We start from the raw sequence: 20915 nt of genomic DNA on the forward strand, positions 1-20915 counted from the left end.
TCCCTTTTAGTCCTATATTTATTAATACATCATTTACTGACTGATAGGGTTTATTCTCTAGAAATTACCTATAAAATATTTAAACACATACACTTACATATGAAATCAATATAAATCATAACTAAGCATGAACAGACAAAAAAGTCATAGTATCACCTCAATTTATTAAAATTCATCAATTTAATATGGAATTAGATATTCCGTTTCTTTTTCTGACTTCTAAGAAGTCCTATAAATAATTCTAACAAAGCTGGGTTTTCCCAAAATCTTTATGATTACTTAACATTGATCATTAACCTGATCTCTCCAGGACTACTGGATACCTCCAGAGTTAAGGATTCACCTCTGAGGAATGTTCCTAACTCCGGAGTAGGTTTCTGCCATATCTCAGGTAGACTCAAATTTCGTAAATATTTTTGAAAAGAGCTTCCTTACAAAGGTAGTTCCACATCACAAGGATTTTTACACCACAAGCACCACTCTGTCCTTTACCCAAATCTAGCACATTACAATCCCCAAGTGCTGTTTGCAACAACTATCTAGAGAATAACTCCAGAACTATAAATCCCATGGAATAAAAAGAGAAATGCAAACCAGAAAATTTTTCAAGTCGATACTTTCTTACCTACAGGACTGCATAAGACCAGCAAGGCTCTGAAAGAACCCCACATCCTTTTTATCCTTGAGGTAGTCAAGCATTTTCTGCAGTAAACACAAATAATTCAGCAGAGAATTAATATTCATATTATGTGATAACCTAGGTAACTTAAGACTATATGGATTCAATACTATTAGTGATGACGGTGTTTGGAAATATCTCTAATATTTAAGAGCCCTGCAGAGAAAAATCCAGATATCGAAACCAAAAAGAACATTTAGTTCTCATGTACTTTATAGAAAAGGTCATACATTTTGGTTGTGCCTTCCTGAGGCATCAAAAATAAAGATAGTAACTACAGTCAGAAGAATTTAGTGTTTAATATAAATGCAATTTTGCCACTACAAGGCTAAAAATTTGTGTTGACACTATTGTTTCAACACCAGATGGAGCTTTTCATAACCTCAGTTTGGTTTAAATTCTTTTAGCTGTAACAGCCTGCTTGTAGCAATTAGAGCATATTTTAAACTTTCATTTAGCTTTATTATAATGTGTAATAACTATCTGAAAACAGATGACAATATCAAGAAATTATTGAGTGAATTGTGGTTCTAGAATGCAATGTGTTGTTGAGTAAAGATATAAGATGATACTGATACTCTCAGTCGTGAAGAAAATCCACAATGCTAAAGGTCAATCTTAGTAGAAAAGCTACAAGAATTCATGTTGTGAATGAAGTGAAACTGTTTTTGCAAAAATGACAGGAAAAGTGGATGATATGTAACCTCCAAAATGGAAAGCACATGAGCAGACAGCTTTAGCCAAATGTATCAGTGTAAACCCAAGTAGACTCAATATTACAGAAAAAGAATACCCCAATCAACGACATTATACCAATCAAAACAAAGAACTCCAGAGGAGGAGGATGATAATGACTTTTCAGAACCACTACTGCTCCTCTTCCCCCACCCATACCATTCTTTTCAAGGAAGACTAAAGAGTTGATCTTAGGACCTAAAGGAAAATCGTGAAGTGGAGCATAACACCAGAAACAACAGGTAGAAATGAGGCAACTAAAAAAAACAAGAATTCTAACTGTATTACTGATGTTTTTATGAGTATATAACTTAAGCTAGTAGCATTTCTATCAGTGTAAAAATACTAAGTGTTTCCTGCATTTTGATTTGTTGAGATTTTTAAATCTATTTTAGAAATAGATTGTAGGATTACAAAGTTCATGATTCTCCTAATTTAATATCATGACATCATAAAGAACTGGCAGTGTTCAGGCAAATAATTTCTGCCCTACTTGCCTTTCATATCAATTCCTGGCAATGCCAGCTCCTGAAAAGAACATTATTTTGGTTGTATTCAGCTGCTTCACTTGGGACCTTAATTGTTCAGTTGTCTGCATTCTTTAAACTGTACTAAAGCAATTCAGTAATGGCAGGTATAAACCCCTCTCAACACAGGAATCTTCAACTAGTACAGAACTCTGAACATTCCCTATTATCAGCTTCTTCACTTCAGCAGTGCAGGATTCTTTTAATGTATCAGACTCGTCCACTGGGCAACAAATTATCTTACAATAAATTAATTATTCAAGATTTTCTCTGCTTTTATCAGCAAGAGTCTTCATTGCATAAGCTAAGGACTTCTGAAGTTGTGTATCATTCTTTTTGGTGAAGACTGGGGTCAGCAATTTTGCTCTGCTGGCTATAGGACAATGGCAATCTCCCAAGAAAGCCCTCCTTCCCAAAGGATTCCTACAGAAGTAAATGATATAACATAAAATTTCCCCCTTACACCTGAAGTGTAAAACAGATCTCTTTTAGCCTTGTAAACAAATAACAAATACCCACCATAAAAAGGCACTTATGTATATGATTTATTCTGAAAAAAAGAGTAAGGGGATAAACAGTGTGAGACAAATACTCAGAGTATGTAATGTGCTACTACAGTAATAATGACTATAGTATAAAGACCTATACTGGTTAGAATGGGTAGAAGAAACTAGTACCTTACCTGCTGAACCGTAGAATTTCCTCCATTTAAGATGGCAATTCCTAGCTTTAGGGTAGCTGCAACCATTGGCCCCATCTCACCTTAAAAAAACATTTTAAAACATTTTTTTGATCATATATAAAATTAAGAATATTTTATTAATTAACTTATCCATTCAATGAAATGCAAGACTGACCTATTTTTCCTTAATTTCTTTATGAGTGCCTACAGACATGGTGTAAGGCATACAAAATACACAGAATAAGCAAGATATAAGGCAGGAATAACTGATTTCAGTGAATATAAATCATGTTTCAATCACTAGAGCATCCAACATTTGTTTTAAGCTGGGCTCACAATGATAAGCTAGCTTTCAAATTTAACAATGTGTCCCCTCTGCATGAAAATCTGCATGTTTTTGTCTGGTTTCCTCAGAAAGTGACAGTGACCCAAGAATTTAACTACAGTAAACAAAATTTGTATTCAGGAATTTTTAGAACATCACTGTTGTGGAAACAAATCACAAAAGAAAAAAATGAAAGCATAAAACCTTAGAATAAAATGGTCTCTAAGGGAAAAAAACCATAATTTAAACTTCTAAAATGTCTTATCAAAGTACATCAATAAAGCACATATTTGGAGAATGGGAAATAATAAAAGGACTTAAGTCCACACTTACTTCAGAACTGTACACATTACAGAATTTGAGGGCCAGTTTGTCATTCAATACAGCTGTGAAGTACTTCACAAATCCTCAAAATTAGCACTAGAAAAACTAATTACAACTACAAAAGAAACAATCTCATGAAAGCTACTCATTATATTTTCTGGATTAGCTGTCAAAAATTGTGAAATTTTGAGTTAATTTAGACAGCAAACCTTAGGGCTAAACATCTGCACGTTTTGCTCAATAAGAAATAAAATCACTTCAAAGTTCATTAGAAATAAGGTTTAAAAATAAATCTACACACCAAAACCTTACCTTTACTTGCACTGATTGTCTGCAGAACCATCTCAGCAGCACCGCGATCATGCAGTCTGGCTTGTTGATACAAAAGTTTTTGCTTTTCCATTTCTTTTTCCTGAATAAAAATTCCAGTCATTTAACATGAGAATTGAGTTACTATCAATCCTCCAAAGGTTCCTGGTTTTCTCAGTATATGGGCTCTATGGCAACATCATGAACCATTTTAATACATACGATGCTATTGAACAAATCGTTAACAGGTTCAAGTAATAATCTCCACTTGGTATTTTTCTTTAATATGCTTTTAGCAGTTTATCTGGAAAGAGTCATCTCAATTGTGAATCATTAGGTTAGTTCAAAGCCCATGTTCATTATATATACTGCATGTATCAAACTTGCACTTTTGTGCTGTGTTTTTGTGCAACAGTTCATACTCTTAATAATCTTCTATAGTGTGACCATAACTTCATACTGCTCAGTATGTGGCTCTTGAGTTGCAAGTCGTTGCTGAACATAAGAGTAAAAGACGCATCTCAGAATTTTTTTCAAAACATATCATTATATTACAATATAGATTGCCCCCCTACTAGCAGATTATTTGATAGAATATACTGTGCTTTTATATTTTGTATTCTCTAGCGGCAACAAACAATACTGCATGGCGTTGCTTGAGCAATGGTGAAGGCTGTTTTTTTTTTTTGTAATTTAAACTACTACCAAAAACATAAAGAGCATAAAGAGCAAACATAAAGGCACAGTTAATTCCAGGTGAGTTTCAACTTTCATCAGGTTAATTGACGTTTGCTGGAGAATTGAGGATGACTAAGCAGTATAAGTTGCAAAATGGAAGTTGCATAGAGCCCTATGACAGTGAGTCCATCAGATGGCGTGGTAAAAAGCTTACTCAAAAGGAACATGACACAATCAGTTAGTATCATGTCCAAAAACACAACGCCCAAAACATGTATGACCTAAAAGCAGGAACAGCTGCAGCAGAAGTAGCCAGAATGACAGCTTTGCTGCCATAAACTTTCCATCCAAGTTACGGAAAAAATACATTGGAAGATGGAAGAGGTTTAAAAAATGAAGGCTTGCTAAATTGAGGGTATGAGTATAAAATTAAAAAAGAAGAGGTAAAAAAGAGAAATATGTTCAAATGAATGAAAAAGAAACCTTTAACTCAAAAGCAAACCAACACAGACATTTATGCTGTTACCAGAGAGTTCTCGCCGAGGCTGGCAAATTTGTTTCTTAAATCTTTGATAATATCGTGCTGCGGAAACAAAATTCATCAGGGTTTTTTTTTTTCACACTATTAGCTCTCCTGTGGTTATGTATCTTTCTTTTTGCTTTAAATTATGTGACAGATCTAGATGGAGGCACAAAAAGGAAAAAAAAAAATGGCAGCGTTGCTTTGTATTTAGCCATGCTAGGGGTTTGAAAGTTTTGCCTTCATGTTTAAACCTCTTCCTGGGAGTTCAACAAAAACAAAACAGAAACATACACACACGCGCACACACACACCACATACACACACCACGACACCACAGGTTCAGTATAGCTACAATAAAATATTGTTATTTGCCTCAGAAGCCAGTGAAAATTGATCAGCCTTTCTTTTCTTAAAATCTATTTCCTATTCCTAGATAATTTTAGACCAAACACCCTTTCGTCTTTCCTTTCATGGCAAAATTTACTATTCACAAGCCTAACACCAGCTGTACTACTTTCATTGTACAATTTTTTTTATAAGAATATCAAGGATTTATAAGAATGCTTACAGGATGTAGCTGCATAATCTACAGACTAACTTCTTGCAATGGCAGTAAAGAAGAAGGGTAGGAAGAAGCATTGCCAAACAGCTTAAAATGAGAGACGTGTCATTTCCTATGGAAATCAAGATGTCTAGGATAATAACAAAAGAGATCAAAAAAAGAAAACCACAACAAAACAAAACAAAAATATCCAAGAAAAACACCGCAAGAATTTCTTTTAAAAGCCACCATTCTTTGATGATAATCCACAAAGACCATGGTTCCTTCTTCAGCTTCACAATGCATCTTCACTATTGCTTTCTCCATGCCAAGTCAATGCATATGTATAAATATAGATGTGATGGCAGCACTTGCATGAAGCGGGCCACCCATTGCCTAAGAAATATACTAAGTTAAGAAAGTTATCCCCATTTCTCTAAGATGTGCTTATTGTTCACAGAGTTATCTGTGCTACCAGTTTCATCTTTTTGCACTTTATTCAGTTGCTTGCCAGTTGCAAGAAAACTACCAAAGTAATTAGCCAATGATTTGAGCTTTCTGTCATTCACCAAACCATCACAACAATAGCAAAAATACTTCACTTAATGAAACATTTTAAAAAATTGAACAGAATTAAAAGAAAACCAACAAACCAACAAGGAAACAAAAAACAACAACAAATAAACAAAAAAACCCACACTCCAAAACAAAACCAATCATCAATGAAGAACAAATCTATTTTATCTTGGATGTTTTCCACTCATATAGGAAATAGTTGACCACTTATAAATGTATATACATGTGTTCTCATATTATAGACTTTTCCCAGCAACTTACCAAACCAAGGAAACTTTTGAATCATACTCTTTGAAAGCAGAGACACAAATATTTTCTACTTTGTTCTGGTTTTTGGGTTTTAAATAATTATGAGTAATCATATATCAAAATAAATTGGGCAAAACCACAAGTTTTAGTTGGAAATTGTAGGCAACAAACTTGCTAAAACTAAAGAGAAGCTTTAAATTACAAATGTGTCACTGAAATAGTTAAATTTTCTTGTAATTCCTACAGAGACTGATTCTTGGAGTCTCCCTTGGAGCTAGGACATATGGAGAGGTTTGTTTGCTGCCACCACTAAGCTCCAAAATACAGGCTGCTGGCATAAGATCCTCCTTTTATAGACCATTCATTTTGGTTTCTTTTTTTTTATGTGAAATCATGAAATTAAGTTAAAGAGAATAAACAAAAAGATGTCAAGAACAGAAATTTCTTTCGACTCAGCTATTAGAAGATGACTACTTCTCCTTTGATTTGTCTTCATATTTTATACTTTTCAAGACTTCTGCTTAGTCCAGAGAACAAATCCCATTAGGCAGGTCTTACACACTGGCAAAACGTCTGTTCATTTCAATGTCAAGCATGCATAAGTATAAACTATATAATTAAAATATCAAGTACTCATGCCTAATACTTCTGTATCTTTTTACATATACATCTTTATATATACTTTAATCCTTTAAGTTCAAGATATGCTGGTTTCTGGTCTATATACGAAATAGAATTTTTCCTAAAACACTCTGTTTGGATTTCATCACTGAAGCATCACTGCTTGTTACAAGGAGTTTGGACTCAAGGATCTCTAAAGGTCCTTTCCAACCCAAACTATTCTATGAATAAATAATGTATTCTGTAGTGTAGAGAGTGAAACCATGTATTAGGTTCCATAAAATCCATTACATATAGGAAAAACTTATGAAAAACACATTTTTACATAATGATTGGGAAGCTTACTTTCTTAGAAGTCATAAATTGAATATAGAGTCTGATCTTAATTCATATAATAAATAGTTGCTTTTGTAAATATGTGGTATATGGACACACAGTGGTTTATTACAAATTTGTGAGAGTAGGAGATAAAGGCAACCATCTTCAAAGGGCTGGAGCCTTCTGAGGTTGCATTATTTGTATGTACAGAAACTTGAAAATTTTTGTCTGAAGTAAGTGACAAGACAATATATCATTTTGCCAAAAAATTTGCAAATACAGAAGTCTATCAACAAAGTTGCTACCAGTAAGAGGAATGAAAAGAACTGACATAGAAAGTTCTATTTCCCCCAATTCTTTTCTTCCTATGAAGAGCCAATTTAAATCAATTTAATACAAATTAGTTTAAAAATGTGAGCTAAATTTTCACCCTTTCTTTGAGTTCCCATCCTACACGTATTTAGCACACATTAATATGTAGGAGTGACTCAAATGCAGAAAATTATTTGCATTCAGCAAGTGGAACAGTTTGATTTGAAAGAATTTCCTATCAGATAGAATCAAAGGAGAAAGTGACTCCAACTTTACAGGGAGTCAATTGAGCATCTGTTCAATATGACAAAAAGTTAATGTAGAGACAAAGGGGAAGGGGCAAAGACAACTGTAAAAACTCAGGGCAGATACTAGCAGTTAAATGCTGACAGGAACATAGTAACATACAGAGAACGTTATTGTCATGTCCCTGTTGTTCACACTATTAACTCAGCACAGGTTAATTGAACAAAATTGAGTCTACACTGCATGAGATATGGGCAAGCACACTGTCAATAAAATATACTCAGCATTTTCATCACATTCTAAGCTTGCCCAAATGTCTCCATTGCTCTGACTGTGAAAGGATTCAAGACTTCAAACACCACACATTTTTAAAGTCTAGAGGAGCAATAGACTTTTATACCCAGACAAACTGGACAGTCTCTCTTCGCATGCACACACAGGACAGAATAAAAAACTGCCTTCAACATTGAAGTTTGATTGCCAGACAGACAGAAACACACAAATGCACACACAAGCACACACGCAGCTGGTATGTACAGTTTCACATCTGCACGACTGTTTAATGCCATGTGTGAAGGAAGCAAGGGTTATTTCTTGTTGTGCTTTTTTTCCCTTTTAAGGTACTTCACAGTCAGCAAGAAAAAATTTTCTATGAAGCATATAAAATTCAGTGTATGGTAACCAGGTAAGCAGACTGACAGATGTAGTATTTGAATACCTGAAATATTGGAATTAAAAAGAAGAAATTATATTATTAGATTGCTTATATATTTTCTTTGGGTTTTTTTAATATGCACTTTGTGTTTGTAGCAATTACAATACCTTTTAAATAACTTTTTGTGAGCACATTTGTCTTCCAGGATAATGTCTTTATCATATGAAGGTGGAACAGACCTGTGCAAATTTTTAGAGTAAGAGTAAAGTTGATTCCCTAATACATCTTCTGTCCCCACAGACGCATGGGGACTTCTTTTTATGGTGATCTGAATGTTAATAGAAGGCTGGCAAATAAAATATCAAAATCACACCTTGCTCTATGCTATGGAGAAGGTTACAATTGTTTCCCTACATTGCCACAGGAAATGAAATTTGAAGTTACTGGCTGAAGTCTGACCATTAGCTAAACCTGTGCATTTCAAACCTCAAGCAAGTCATCTTTTCTTACTCTAGCTGTCATTAGCCACAGCACAAACAACTGTATTTAAACACCTCAGAACCAAAAATTAGCTAATCCACACAGTATACCTTCTCCCAAACTATCAGCCTTGCAGCAAGTGGCCTGAGTCAACAGTGTGAACAGAGACTTCTGCCTGCATGGAGCAGGCAGGTACTCTGCTGCATAGCCATGGGACACCTCTCAGAAACAAATGGTGAGGCTTTCATGATGAGACACAAAAGGCTGTATAAGAAACTGAGCCAATAAAAAAAAATGAACACTGACCTTTCAGAGTTATTGCCTCTATGTTCTTAGAGAAAACATGGAAGAATTAGGAATCATTGAAGGTAAGGAGTATCTAAGGAGTTTCTGTCAAATACTATAATGATGAAGGCTGACTCAGTTCCAAAGGATCTGAATCAGACATGAACTATGATTGATGCTCTCTCCGTGACAAATATTGGAAACTGAATTCTACCACTATATCAGAAATGTGTGTCTGCTAAGATACAGAAGAAAAGTTCAACTACTTTCCCTTAATAACCATATAAGTTTTCTTAATAATTCAAATTAAGTTCTAACCAGAAAGAAGATAACTGATGCACAAAAGGCGTGAACAGCAAAACAACATGAACAAGCCAAACGACACTCTGTTTTCCCCAAAATGGTATCACAGTTTTACATGGCATATTCTGCACAAATAATTCCTGGAATCTTTAAAGAGCTTGCGCACAAAAAGGGTTTGGTAGAGATGTCATGCTGGAACTGAAATGTTAAAAATTATTTCAAGACCCTTTAGTTGAACTCATCCAAGATGTTGGGCCTGAAAAATCACAAAATTAGACCCAGACAAATACACACATATTTTTTGTTTTACCTTGCTGCGTTGTGATCCTGTCACCTTAAGGAAGGGCAAGGACAAGAAGCGAAATAGTAATAAGATAAAGAAGTCCAAAATTTTTTCTGCAGGTGACTGACCAAATACATACACAAAATTGTCTTTTGAACATATAAATACATTATTTAAACATAAGTTTCACAGCTACAGGAAAAATAGTAAGAAGAAACAAATGAATAGGATCCTCTCTCAAGACAAAAAATTGAATGCTGAACAAAGAACCCATTATAATTTAGGTAAGGAGCACTAAAAAATTCCTTATTGATAAATGTTTTCATACACCTCAATGACTTCCTATTTAACTATTTTCATATCTATAAGCATAAGGCTTCTGATATCTAACAAGCATGTACAAGCTGATAAGAGCCTATAGGAATGAATATTCTTTGTCAATGGTAAGTCATATACTGCATTCCCAAAGGAAAAAAAAAATCAGAAAAACCCACTGAAATTTGGTTTCATACTGAGATATTTACCAAGAAACAAAAATTTATATATTGAGTATATTACTTGTAACTCAACTGGACTTCTGAATGATTGAAAAGAATTTAGTATTGATATTCTTTTGGATTTCTTCATACAGTCAAATAGGGAATATATAGTTATATAATTCAGTGCTACATCATGCAGCATCATGTAGAAAGCACACAGAACATTCTATGTCTATAAAGCAATAGAGTTAAAGTAAACATGACTCAAACCACTCCTCAACAATCAGAACAGCACAGATAGTTTTACAGCAAATCAACCAGTATATTTAGAATTTTTTTAAGAAATAATAAAATGTTTATTTCATGTTTCTATGCTGTAGTAGAGATATGAAATTTAAGTACTAATTGATTTGAAAGAAGCAAGACACCTTTTAATGTTACAATCATAATATGCCCAAGCACATTAAAATATTAAAAATATTAAAGAGCTAATTCCTCAGTGCCCCTCAGAAGAAACAAATTTCTTGCAAACTTCATTTTATTAATGGAAAAAGAGAGACAGATCCCAGAGCAAGCACATGACAACTCTTACACTTGTAATCAACTCATGTTGTATCCTTAAACAGTGATGATCACTAAAAACATTAAATAGCTATTAAAACAAAATTTCCTATTCTGAACACAAGCAAAAATCTTAGCAGTACCAATGAACAGAAGTTCACATTTTATTAAGAAGCACTAATATACATGTGAACATAAAACTGTTGTATGAATTACTGGTACTGAATGTAAATGACTACTGCAAAAAGTAGTATTATAATATTTTAAAAGTCCAAACTAAAGGTTGGGCAGAATAATTTAAAAGATACAGTCTGTTATTAGCCAACTTTTAGAATAAGTTGCTGTCTGTAATACCTACCTAAAAAGTTAAAGTTAAATGAGACAAATACATAAGATCAACTAAATTGTTCTCTATTTAATCTTATATTATGTAATACCATGCGAGTTTTTGTTTCACTAATATTAATCTGGGGACTCATATCTGCCATATCCAGCTTGTGACATGCAGTTCAGTGGCATAATAAGCTGCAGTAAGCCATGAACCAAAAAACATAAATGTCAGCTGGAAGCTATGAAATAATGTCTAACATGACAAGAAAAACAAAACAAGCATAATCTTACTTCAAAACTCTTCACTTCTTCTTCACCATCATCATCTTCTTCATCATGGCAGCTCTGATACCATGTAGAAAGAAAACATTTGCTGATAACTCACAATTTACTGATAACACTTTACAAATTTTTCTCTTGATCTTCTTCATTAACTTCATTAAAACACAAAATAAGCAATAGGTATCAAACAAATTACCTTTGCCATAATGTCAGCATAAGCCATATACAGGAAATCTTCCTCCAGTTTGCTGGTTAATAGAGAGAGGAAAGGTAAAATGAGGAAGATTAGAGCCATTACAGTAGAATTGAAGTGCGAAAATATTTTAAAATAATTTCTATGCTCATAAATAAAAGTATTTTTGGAAAATGAAGACTTCATTAACTTATACAAATGGAAAATTAAAACCAGCTACAAACACAGTACTCAGAAATTCATAAACACCTTCCAGTAAAGTGAATATAGTTAATTTTTAATTATACTTAGAATATATTTCATATTCAGAATGTAACTGTCAATAGAGAACATAGACTGTAGAGAGTCAGCCCTGAGCACAGCACCCATAACTATGAAAAAGTCATGTTAAAATCTCTTTACATACCACAAGCTAAAGAGGTTTGAGTGTAACTCAAACTCACCATGTGTTTATACGCACATTTTGGCCTAGCTTATGTAATCTCACTTGAAAAGAGACATATATGACTTCAAACACAGGAATAATCTGAAAATCTGCACACACTCTGTAGTCTCTTACACCATCCCTACCATTTTTCAGTCAAGGCTGTTCGACTGAATAGAAGAATAAGTTGATGCAAAGGATCAACTCTTTTAAGGCTTTCATCTTCTTCTGGTGGTTCCTCTCCAGGTTTCTTTAGAGGAAAAAAAAAATAAAAGTATATTCCATTACCTATAGTAAACAATCTTTTACTCTGTGCAATTTACTAAACATTAAATATTAACATATGTAATTTTGATTTGGACAACCAGGAAGAAGCAACTTTCAAGCAAAATACGAAAAAACTGAACCCCAAATCTGTTTATGGCCATGAAGACCTACAAAGATGATAGCACTTGCAAAGCTTTAGATTTCCTCTCCACATAAAAATCAACCCGCTTTCCTACATTCTGAAAATAACTTCAATCTTTTACCCTGTTATTCAGTGGTAACCAGATGCCATCATTTACTATTCTACTGTCTATTGCTATGTTAACCAGCTTCATCAGATAAAAATGAGAATCCCGTTTCTCAGGCAACACTATACCTAGCATAGACTTGAAACAGGAGAAGAAATCCAAGCCTGAAGCTTACCAACAGTTTTAGACACAAGGAGCTCTATCTACCAACAATAGTAATGTTGGCAGGTCGTAGAAGTTTAGGAGATGACAAATCAATAATGTACAAAAAATATTAGATATGACTCAGTAATATATATAAATGCATAAATGCATTCTTTTTTCATGTGATTATTTTGCTTTCAGTTTTAGACAGCTTCAGTTGGCTTAAAGTAGTCCTAAATACTATACCAACAATGACAAAAGCAGTGTTCTGAAAAGCATCCATAAAATCTGTCCTCTGGCTTCTTATCACACTTTTCAGAAAGTAAGCTTTGCCTTCCAAGTTATTAACAAAATTGCTTCATCCAGACCCTTTTTTCTATGAAGAATCTGCTAGCCCAAAGCAAATTGGGTGCATAAAATATACCTACTCTTCCTCCTTGTTTTCAGCTAGCACTACACATCAAAATACAGATAAAAATAATTCCATGCATTGATAAGACAGCACGAGTAATACATTATTATATTGTCATATGTTATCTGTTAAGCAATAAGGATGGGTTGGCCACTTCAGAGATACAAGGAAAATGGATTGTTGTCTACTAAGAAAACAGATTTTGCATACCAAACAGATTTCTGGGGGAATGCTTATAGACACCTATGAATACTATTATTTCTCTGGGCCGGTGAAATCCACCTTTCCCAAACAGCTTGCCAAACATGACTGGCTGCAGCTGAGAATTCCCTTCAGCTGACATCTATGCACAGTGGTTGTTTCATATGCCACTCTATGATGGCCATACAAGGTTCATTTCACATTTTGCAGTATGTGATAGTATTTACAGTATCAATAACAAGACCAGAACAATTATGTATGTCTTCCCTTGCTCTTTATTTCAGTCGCATTTAGAATGCTGACCTTTCTCTTTAATTAACTGGAAGTATTCTGTACTTCATAATGTTATCAACCAGAATATCTCCCTAATGCGATAAAAACTGATGAAACAAAAGGGCAGAAGTTGTGTTAATGTGCTACTAGTTTACATAGATTTACTGAAATTAAATCAAGGATCAAATTCACCAGTGACTGAGTTAAGTAGAACTCATTATTATGCACAGTATGAACAGTAGAATCAATGATTTTTTGACATTTCTGGGAAATAAGTATGCCTAATTTTCAATGTCTTGAGACACTTGCCCTATAATTATTTAAGTGTAAAATAAAAAAGCTTTATGTGAATGTAATATAAGAGGGTAAAACGAATAGGTTGGGTAAGTTTTAGCTGCTATTTCGAAATCTTGAAGACTTAAAAATATTATTTTATATAATGTAATTGTATTATTACTATTTTATAAAATCTATAGTTCTATTAAACATATTGTTCTTACAAGTTATTATGTCCACTAACATCTGCCAATAAATCAACAATAATGTCAAATAAGCTTAAGTGTTCATATAACCTATTTATTTAAGCAGAAACATTTTTATAATTAATAAAAAGTGTTGAATACCTTATGATGGCAACATCAAACATAAAAAATCTAGTTCCCCTGGAGGCTTGATTTGTGGAATCAGAATTAAGAATCAGTACAATTAAATCCTCAAAAAGAGCACAAGTGTACACTTTTCTCCTTTAATTTCACAAGTGGGAGAAGGAGTATCACATTTGTATAACAGACTTAAGGGGAGCAGATTCAGGGAACAAAACTGCAAGTGTTAGTTCAGTTCTCTGCTTTTATGCGATGGAAATGCTCAATTCCCACATCCCAGAAAACCTCTTACCACAGTCTATAAATTGCCGGGATCTGGCAAACTCAGGAAGAAAGTAGCTTTGACTGTATTTTTTCCTTTAAATTATTTTTACTTTGCAGAAAAGAATGGTTAAGGTTCTCAGCATAGAGAAAGAACTCACTATGGCATAAAAAGTTGTAGTGTACTAACTACAGAGAGTTAAAGTCAGGAATCTTGCCTACAGTTTCTGGGTCCTGGATTGATTAGTATTGCTATTTAATATGTGAACAGTTCAGAAACTTCAGACAACCCTTCAAGAATACACCAGAGAGCCCATGGCTCCTCCCTTCTCCCCTTCCAGATGAGTTCTGCTACCTTAGCCTAGGCTGTGATTCCATCTTGACAGTTCAACAAACTTTTAACTCCTTCCTAAACCAGGATATAGTTTCCCTAAGAAGAAAATTCACCAGCAACAAAACCACACCTTTCATGTCCACAAAGCATTCTGTGTCAGCTCTACAAAGCTGAAAATCAAACTCTCACCCTTCTCAGAGTGAGTGCTCTAAGGCAGCAAGAATGTGATGCAACTTTATTTAAAAGACAGATGGAGTTTTGTGTGCTTTTTGAAGTCTCTTGTTTTTACACAATGCTTGTTCATACAAAAAATTAATTCTGCATGTGTGCTGGCAAAACTGAACTTCCAGTCTGTGTTGAGCTCATTGCTGCTGATTTCCCTTCCACTATTTTGATCCTAATTTTCAAAATACTCTAACAAGTTGGGTAGCTGGTTTTAAGCATAAGCTTTAAGCAGTAAAAGCAGATTACAGCTTTTTCCTGATAGAAATTTTACAGTTAGATTCCTCTCTCTATTGCAGAGAGGAGGCTCTCCTTACAATAAAAAGACTGATTTCAGACTGTTCTGTTGGACCTCCCAGGGACTGAATCAGTTCCTAGTACTAGTTTTTGCCCAAGAAAGGGCTCCTTTTGTGAAAAGGAGTTGTCTCTCTTCAGAGAGAGAACTGTAAGGGACAAAGACCCCAGACTTAAATGACAATCACTGTAACTATTTACAAGGCTAAAGACATGGCTCTAACACTTAACCACTGGGAAAAATCTTCATGTCCCTTACATGGGGATTTTTCTGTGAAGGAGCAGACTCTGACAGCTTCTAAGGAACTGACTGATCTAAGACTAGATTCCTCTAGTTTCATATTCTAACCTTCTGACTTAAATGGCTTTAATGTGGTCTATATAGTCCTCAAATACACAAAGGTTAGCTGCAAAACAGGAGGGAATAGTCTGTTCCAGCTCTCCACAGGGCAGAAGATAAGAGATAGGGGAATGACGGCACATAATTTAGAAAAAAGCTTTATAAAAGGTTATTGAAGCCCTGAAGCAAACAGCCTGAGGGGATTTTGGAATCTCCATCATGTGTAAATTTTACAAAGCTGTCAGAGTGACTTGGTTATAGCTCATCCGTTTGCGTAAATGTAGCTTAAGTGATCGGTGCTTCACAGATTTATAATTATTACTATACAAGATGAATATTAAACCATAATACATTCCTATGACCCTTTCACCCAGACGTACTGCTAAGTCTTCTATCAGTTTGTCTTCAAAATAGTGTTCTTCTGTTTCAATCCAAGATTTATCATAGCCTTGAAGAAAGAGATTGACAGCTCGGTGTCTGAAAAGGAACATTTAAAACAAAAGCTGTAAACTTTTAAAAAGAAGATTTGGTCAATATAAATTTCATTTAGCTTGAAGAACTGTCCAGTCATTACAGGAATAATTTAAAAGTGAAGCAAAATTTCTATGGTTAAACCTATCAAAGCACCCATTTAAAAAGAAAATTTACATTAAAATGTTTTATTTAAAACTGTGTCCCACTAACTTGTAAAATTGATACTAAAAAATAGTAATAATTATTTAGGAAGCGATAATAAATACAAATTTAAATAAATCTTAAAATAATAAAGAAATAAAATAAATTCCACATTGCTGAGTTTTATTTTTTAATATAAAATATTTTTATCTTTTAATACAAATATTAATATAACAGCAACAGATAACTTTGGATTGTGCTCAAATAATTGTAATTTTTAATGTTCAGGATAAACTTGAAATCAGGAATTGAAAATCGTATTTTTTGTTATTCTTTTCAGAAGATAGAAAAAAGTAATTAAACCTCATAAAAAGAATACAATATACAAACTATAATAGCAAGTAGTTTATTAATTACTGGCTTTTATTCTTTTTCCCCTTTTGAGCTGGCCAAATAGCTCTGTATGACGGTTAGTGCATTTTTGAAAGACAGAACAATATAGCTCTTACCTTGGCAGATTATACAATGGTGCCATTCTAAAGCAGGCCACTACTGCTCTTTTCCTCTGTTTAGACAGCAGCTTATGCCACACTGCTTTTTTGGACCGCTGAGGATGCTCAACCTATTACACAAAATAGACATGGAAAAATAATGTGGCAATGTCCCTAGTGTCTGGAAACAGTAATAGTAGTAAAAATGTTAGTTAAGAGATAAATCAAGTAGAAAAGCAACAGAAGAATAGATCAGAAAAAGTGTTCTAGACAGAGTTCAAGCATTCAGCCAAATCATAGAAGCAGAATTTAGAAAATAAAGCAAAAATCTCCCTTTTCTGCTGTGATATAGATATTCTTCTTTTTTACTTGATTCTACTTTTTCTATCTTTTAGATCGAATACTATCATCAATAAGGCCATGTCTCAGGAAGCCTTAACTTCTAAGGCAAAGAATCTTCATTCATTCTATCTTTAAATGTACCTCTTTACACATGTACAGGTAAATTGTACACCTTCACATTGCCTCAGACAATATTCTTAAAGAAATTTTCATGGATACAATAATCTTTTAATATGTACCATGATCAGCTACGATGGAAAGGAATTAACTTTAAAAAAGAGTGACAAGTACAAAGACTTAGGACTAAAACTTTTCTATCAAGTAGCACAGAATGTACATAAAATACTTCAAAACACTTTAGCTACACTTCATAAAACTACAGCTCTGTCTTAAAATATATTCTCTTTCTGCATCTTGGCTCTACAGTAACATGAGATGAAATAGGGTGTGGTCCATCTTTATCTTTTATTCTTTCACAGTTTCTTCTTCCACCTTTACTCTTGTTTCCATACAAAGAAAATTATTACTGTGGTGCTGAAGAGCACCTGCATACTTCTGCATATAACCATACTTCTGCACTAACCATCCTGACTGCTTAACTGGGAACTATGATTGCAGGCCATGCTACAGGTCACTCCTTTCCCACAACCTATTTAGAGTTTCTGTGATTTCACACATCTTCCATAAATATTCTATAATTTGATTTAACCTATGCAATTGTTGTAGAGTTATGGGGGGGGTTGAACTTTGGGTGGGCTGTTTGTTTTTTTTAAACAACTACACTCCACTGTGTTCCAATAGCATCAAAGAAGCCAGTGGAAGTATCTTTTCTACCCTGAAAGTCTTGGTAATTCTCCCTTGCAAGAAAATCAAGCCTTATATGTAAAACACGTGGTGAAAATTCTGGTATTAATGTAGACTCAATATTCAATCCACATTTGGTTATCCAGTTTAGTGAAACACAAAAACATTAATAGTTAAACAATGAACATTTAATTAAACAGACTAAACCACTGTCATTCTGTGAAATATATAATTATACTTGTAAGATTAAATGGTAGCAATCTTAAGAAAGTGCTTTCTAAAAGATAAAATACAAATGAGAAATATCTTTTAAGAGAAAGGACCAAAAAAGCATTCACTGCAAACACGTTTAGAGTCACAAAAAAAAAAAAAAAAAAAAAAAAAAAAAAAAAAAAAAAAAAAAGGCCAGCACTAATAATTTAAAAGTCAGACAAATCCAAATGTGAAAGTTAGGTAATTAGTAATATCTTCACAAGCAATTATAAATCCCTCTATACTTTCCCAGAAGAAATAGCCTCGGCCTACACAAGCAGATTTCTGAAAACAGTAAAAACAAAGAAGTTAGGTCTGCATGGAAAGAAAATACAAAGAATGGACTGATTGTTGCCAGTGCAATACAGAAAGCATTAGAGCATGTATATATGGAGAACAGAGTATTTATATACAGAGAGCAAAGGATTACTCAAGGCTATCCTAAAAACAGACGTAGTGCTCATATATTCATTCATTTTAAAGACATCAGATTTCCCATTTCAGTAACAAAAGCTTCTGAGCATTTATCTACAGAAGATAAGTCTTTAATCTTTAAACAAATAGTGTAAGGTAGTCATAAAAAAAAAGCAGAAAACCTGCCAACAAGTCATTGTTTAAGTCTGATGAGAAGTACTGATTTTAAATGTTGATCTGGTATTACAGTGGGAATCCCTCCTATTCTGTAGTACTGTTGGATCATCTCAGTCAACTTTAAAAAAAACAGGGTTGAAGAGAAAACCTTTCCCTCCCTCCACCCCATATTTCTAGCTTTCCTCTAGTCTTTCCTCAGAGCAACCCTATATCCTTTCAAACCAGCACCCATTCTCCTCTCCTCTCCTCTCCCTCAAATCACGACTGACAAGTATTTACTTCCATATTCTATCACTTTTTGCTTGCTCCACACATTATGCGGCAACAGGGAAAATTTAGTTTACTCCTCCTCATTCTCTTCTACCCAACTGTGTAAAGCTGTTGAACTTAAAGCAAATCCATATCAAGGCTAGCAAACTGTATGAAGAGTGAACTTTCTGAGTGAAACCAACTAATCTAATGAGAATGCAAGAGAACCTTGAATTTTCAAATGTTCTTTGAAAAGAAAAGAACAAATTATATGAAGACAGTTTGTAGCCTATGGTGTGTAACCAGCAGTGTTCTTCTCTGCCATTAGGAACACCCTCCAAGTTAATCTCCTGTTTCTTCACTACATTTTAAAAAAGAAAAATATAATAAAACTAAGGTGCAAAACAGGTAATAATTCAAAAAGAAAAGTAATAAAAAATAACTCATCAACTATTCTTTGACCTGTAAAATGTATCTACATAGGAGATTTTTTAACTTCATTTTTTAAAGAATATGGAAAGGACACAAAATAAAATACAGTAGTAAGTAAAAGCTACTGTAGTTCATGTCACATGGGAAACTTATCTATTAATGCAAAAAAACCATTAAATAATACAATAGAGCTTTTGCCAGATTCTGAAGCAACTTAAAATTTCTGACAGATCTTTTTCAGAAAAAATGATTCCTCCAACCTGCTTCTGCTGTTTCTTGAATACAGCAAAGAATATATGAGTTCACCAGATTAACCAAATTGTTGGAGCTGCTGCAAATACACTGTGAGACACCTATGAACATGATACTGGACTACAAACCACAGGATTAGGCATATAAACTGTAACCATCAAAAGAAAGAAAAAATAACGTAACATTTAATACAGCAGGTGAAAGTAAAAATGAAAGGGTGAATACTTTTATTTAGATTAAGAAGCAATGGGCTTGGTAAAACGTCTCTAACCTGTTCCAGGTGAAACAGCACATTAGCTATATCAAGGACCCTTTCCACAGTCTTCTCTGGATCTGAGGAATCTTCAGTCCTGTTTGGCAAATCTTTGTAAAGTGCCATCTGCCATCTAATGGCGGGATCCTCAAGCTGCAGGAGAAAGGTTCCACATGTCAAGGCAAAATGGTCCAAACAGTGTAACTAGTAGAGAAATCACTTCAAAGGTAAACTGAAACACTTTATATGGCCAACCTACACTTTTACATGTCTAACCCATACAGCATCCTTTACACTGTGAGAACAAGACTAATTTGTGTAATGCTTGCTAAGAGCTTCCATAAAACATAAAATGTGTTTTGCATTGGAAGGCACTTTTAAGGACATCTAGTTCCAGCCCCTCTGCCATACACAAGGACATCTTCCACGAGACCAGATTTCTCAAAGTCATGTCCAACTTGGCCTTGAATACTTCCAGAGATGATGCATCCACAGTTTCTGTGGGCAACCTGTCCCACAGTACTAAAACACTAATAATCACACAAATAGCAAAAATCATTGGTCAACAAATACCACTGGCATCAGGAATGAATATAATATTTGAGGAAAACTAATGAATACAAGGTACACAGACATAACTTAGTACACTGCCTTTCCCATTATTAAATGAAACAACATTGAAAGTGTTGCTCCACTAGTTGGGATTACTTAGTTTTCGGTCATAGAAATTAGCAGTAATGCCACTTACATCTATTTTTAATTTTTTTTTAATTGTTAGAAAATCCTAATTTTACTGATTATTAGCTAAAAAATTAAAAGGTAATTTGGAAAAATGAAATCAAGTTGCATTTGCTCAACAGCCTATAAATTATAAAGAACTGTAAGATGCAAAATGCTTTTTTTATCAAGTTTTTCTCTTTACATTTCATTTTTTCTACTTCATTAATCTGTAATTCTCTGTTCTACAACTGATTATTTCTTTTTTGGTTTATTTGTTTCCCCAGTCCTGCTAATCAAGACTGATGCAACACACTTTGCAACCATTTACTGTGCCAATGACACCGATGACCCACTCAACTGAGAACCACAGTTCTCCACAGTGTCCACAGACAGTGA

The 20915-nt window shown here is 34.0% G+C and overlaps 1 protein-coding gene across 1 annotated transcript in view; it reads right to left on the reverse strand.

Moving 5' to 3' along the window:
* Positions 1–20915, reverse strand: part of RYR2 (ryanodine receptor 2) — a 383210-nt gene that overhangs the window by 45511 nt on the left and 316784 nt on the right. Inside the window, exons 74-82 of the mRNA XM_063390404.1 lie at positions 19818–19952; positions 16643–16755; positions 15899–15995; positions 12067–12170; positions 11500–11551; positions 11313–11366; positions 3585–3684; positions 2624–2703; positions 626–702 (exon numbers count right to left, since the gene is read on the reverse strand). Of these exons, the coding sequence (XP_063246474.1) occupies positions 626–702; positions 2624–2703; positions 3585–3684; positions 11313–11366; positions 11500–11551; positions 12067–12170; positions 15899–15995; positions 16643–16755; positions 19818–19952 (812 nt within the window). The remainder of the gene's footprint in view (positions 1–625; positions 703–2623; positions 2704–3584; positions 3685–11312; positions 11367–11499; positions 11552–12066; positions 12171–15898; positions 15996–16642; positions 16756–19817; positions 19953–20915) is intronic.

Source organism: Prinia subflava, chromosome 2 (assembly GCF_021018805.1).
Source record: "Prinia subflava isolate CZ2003 ecotype Zambia chromosome 2, Cam_Psub_1.2, whole genome shotgun sequence".
Taxonomy (NCBI): Eukaryota; Metazoa; Chordata; class Aves; order Passeriformes; family Cisticolidae; genus Prinia; species Prinia subflava.